Here is a 3,794-nt window from a genome sequence, read left to right as displayed (position 1 = left end):
CCCAAACAGAAATGATGTTGCTCTTTGAGGGAAAAGAAAGAAATAAAAGTTCATAGATGATATTGTCCTGGCTCATGTTTGGTGTAAACTTGGATTCTGTTGTTATTTAAAGTTGTGGGTTGTGCAGCTTGAACTACTCTTATGTGGACTGTGTCAGAAAACAGTTTGAGAACCACAGGTTTAAAACAGAGTTTCTGTTTTTCTCATAGTTCACAGGCGACTGAGCGGGCACCATGAAGCTTATTGTGAACTGTAAATCACTCCAAACTACTCTAGTGTGTTGCTATATAATCTATCCTGGCGTGGCGAACTTGAATCTGCACAGAACAAGTTCACAGAAGCTAGCAGATCCTCTAAACGAGATCATTGTGGTGCGTTGTTTTGAGCAGCAGTCAGCGGGCACTCAGTATACCCGCTGTGTGACTTTGCGTCCTGGCTTTGCGCACCTAAAAATACCCCTGTCCAAGTACACGGATCAAAGGGGGTAGCAACACTGGCGAATCCCGCCCCGCCATTTAACCTAAAACCTCTCAGAGGAGGAGCATGCAGTGTGAGCAAAGAGCCGGCGACTTCCAGAGTTGTACAGAGGAGCGGGAGACTGGTTCGGGTTACAGGGACTGTCCTGTAGCACATAGTGGGATCGCTCTGAAGTAGCGAATGGGACAAACGGAGCCGAACACAAAGGAGTAAGACAGCGGAAGACTCGGACGCGGAATGTTTCGGTTTTGAAGGTTTATGTAATTACTCATATGAGTGCAGCCAGATTGGTAAAGAACGGCAGAGTTTACTCAGTATAAACAGCCTCCTGCAAAGTTACAGATCGCCAGGATTCTTTCTGCGCAACTGTACACCTGATGAGCTTGGGGATTGTTGGGTGCATAGAGCCACACTCACATGTCTGAAATGGAACAGGAAAAGAAGTGGGGAGTCGCTGGTAAACCAGGTGAAAAGAGGCGCGTTGGTTTGAAGCAGCCGCTGTGGAGAGATTTGTCTTGCGTGACGTTTTGCATCGCGGTGTCCGTGCTGTCTGTTGGAGTTTGGATCGTAGTGTTTGTGCGGACGTCGGAGCTGCAGTCCAGGATATTAAGTCTGGAACAGCAGCGGCTTTCTGCGTGGATGCTGTCCGTGGAACAGGTGGAGCCCGTCATCCTGGGTCGTCTCGACCAGATCCTGGAAGAAGTAAGAGTCGCTTAAAATGATGAAAAGATTATTTTTTTTTAATGATAAACAGAAATGTTTTTGCGCTGCCCCCCACCACACACAATTAATTTCTTTTGGAAAATAATTTTAGACGATTCTCTCTACAGCTGGTGATATAAGTGTATTGGTGTTTTCTGGATGCAGAGATCACAGAGGTAATAGTAGAGACTGTCATGATAAAGCATCAGTGAATCTCTCATTTAAGTATAGATATATGTATTTCCAGCGCTCTTATTCAAAGAGATGCTCCCTTGCTCTTAAACAAAGCACTGTGGCATCTCCAAAGTACAACATTAAGAAGTTGCACAGGTGTTACATGCGTTTATCTTCTCTGAGATAACAGTGTGAAGGGCTCTCGGTGGCTGTTCACATCTGTTGCTTCTAAAGTTGCCCTCAGCGCTGCCCTCCAATTGATCACAGCTACACCAACAAGCACCTAACAGCCTGCACGGTGTTTAAAGATCCACAGGGAGCCGACTTTCCCTTCCTCTGTTTGCTGTAGCCCCCCCCCCCCCCACACACACACTCACTCACTCACTCCTCGACCCCTTTCACTAGGGCCAGCATAATGCATTTAACAGGAGGAAAAATGAGCACGTGGTGGTTAGTGCAGAGCTTGCTTGCAGTCTCAGACCTGAAGTCAGTCACTCACCTAAACCCTTATACCTCAGTCAAAGGAGGCAGACTACATGTACAAGTGTCCTGTAGACCACCAGCTACTCAGACAGTATTTTATATTAATCATGTCTGTCAGTGATGGTCATCAGTTAGCACAACAATAGCTGGAATTTAAGCTGTGTGCTTTTCTTGCTAAAGATGGATGTCAGTCTTAGTCCAAATATAGCCCAGGGAGGGTGTCAAATTCTGGAGCCACGGTACTTTTGAAAAGAAATCTTGGGATTACAAAATGACATAGAAAGCCAGTGATTTTACTTGGGTTTATGGCTACTTTGCATTTATACAAAGTTTCTATCAAACGTTTATTTCCTCTGAGCAAATGATAACGTTGTTAAATGGTATAAATCTAAAAGTAGTTTATTTCTTTGCAGTGACAGTTTGAGGTGTAGGGCCTACTAACATATGAGTGAAAACAAAACAAACAATAATAAAAAGACAAAGTGAAGTTTTACGGCCAGTTGGGGCCATTCAAAGGTCCAGTTTCAGTGCCTGTGCCTCCAGGGGGGCCCAGTGGGGAGGATCTGTTTCCAGACAGGCCCAGGGTGATGTAGCTTGTCTCTTTGTTTAGCACTGTGAGTATAAACTGTCATTATTAATGGGACATGAGCACAGATGTGCCTTTCTATACAGAAAGAGGATGGCAGGGAAATCTGTGGGATTTTCTCCCAGCGCTGTCCAGAATCAGCCACCCTGTTTCCTTCAGTGATGACCGATTTCCTCTGTCGTGGAAAATATGGCCAGGAGTCCTTATTGTTATTCCAGTAAAATCTGGAGTGCAGCACAATCAACTAGTTTACTGCATAATGTTCCAGGTATAGTTTGTTTGCAGTCCTGGGGAGGAAGTTGCATCTTTTTACCTTGACGTTAACACTACATATACTATTGCAATACTCTATATTGCCATAATTATTTACTCGCCCATCTAAATAATTGAATTCAGGTGTTCCGATCAGTCTCCTGGCCACAGATGTGTAAAATCAGGCTTGTCAGCGTACAGACTCGAAGAATCCCAGCGTGCTACTGTGATTGGATGTTACCTTGCAACAGGTCCAGTCATAAAATGTCCTCGCTACTGAATACGTCGAGCTCAGGAGGCAGAACAGGTCAAGTACTAATCAGAAGGTTCGTGGTTTGGCTGCTCCAGCCGCCATGTATCCTTGGGCAAGACGCGAAGCCCATGTTGCTCATGAGATGCATCCATAAGAGTATGAATGTGTGAATGTCAGACAGAGAGGACTGATGTAGACAGAAGTGCTTGTAGGAATTGTAAAAAGCTCTTTGAGTGTAAAACCAGAACCGGCCTGTTTACAGAGACGGCCTCTTTTACTCCTCTTCCAAACCAAAATGTGGCATCTTCCAAAGAGTAACCTTTAACCTTTAGGTGCAAATATACTCTTGTGTGTTGTGCCATGCATTTATAGAGTGGCTGTTTGGTCCGAGCACTCCCAGCTGCACTGTACAGGATGCACTATGTTGTTGCTCCCAAACACTATGCCTGCTACTCTCCACCTTTTAGTTTTAAAACTGCAGAGCTCCTACAGTTTATATAATCTACCAGTCAAGACGACAGAAGTTTGCACCGCACCTATTGATCTTTGAAATCAGGTGTTTTTACTTCCTTTGTCAGAAGTGCATAAAACGAAGCCCCCAGCCATCCAGTGTACCTTTACAAACATCTGGAAGAATGGGTCAGTCCTGTAATATGATGCCGTAAATCAGTCTGCTCTCCCACAAACAAAGATAAGAGGTATCATCACAAAATGGAAGCGTTTAGGAATCACAGAGTGGCACACCTCAGAGAGTTGCAGAGTAATGAGGTGCCTGATACACTCAACAAAAATATAAACGCAACACCTTTGTTACTGCTCCCATTCCCCATGGGATGGACGTAGAGACCTAAAATTCATTCCAGATAC

General features: G+C 44.7%; 1 protein-coding gene across 1 annotated transcript in view; it reads left to right on the top strand.

Annotated features, from left to right (window-relative positions):
* The first annotated feature begins 540 nt into the window (after nucleotides 1–540).
* The window catches only part of col13a1 (collagen, type XIII, alpha 1), a 117,384-nt gene continuing 114,130 nt past the window's right edge, over nucleotides 541–3,794 (top strand). Inside the window, exon 1 of the mRNA XM_013916199.1 lies at nucleotides 541–1,179. Coding sequence (XP_013771653.1) covers nucleotides 895–1,179 — 285 coding nt within the window. The 5' untranslated portion in view covers nucleotides 541–894. The remainder of the gene's footprint in view (nucleotides 1,180–3,794) is intronic.

The sequence above is a fragment of the Pundamilia nyererei genome, unplaced genomic scaffold (assembly GCF_000239375.1).
Source record: "Pundamilia nyererei isolate P.nyererei 1_Seehausen unplaced genomic scaffold, PunNye1.0 scaffold00506, whole genome shotgun sequence".
NCBI classification, from domain to species: Eukaryota; Metazoa; Chordata; class Actinopteri; order Cichliformes; family Cichlidae; genus Pundamilia; species Pundamilia nyererei.
This window is presented reverse-complemented; position numbering and strand designations above follow the sequence as displayed.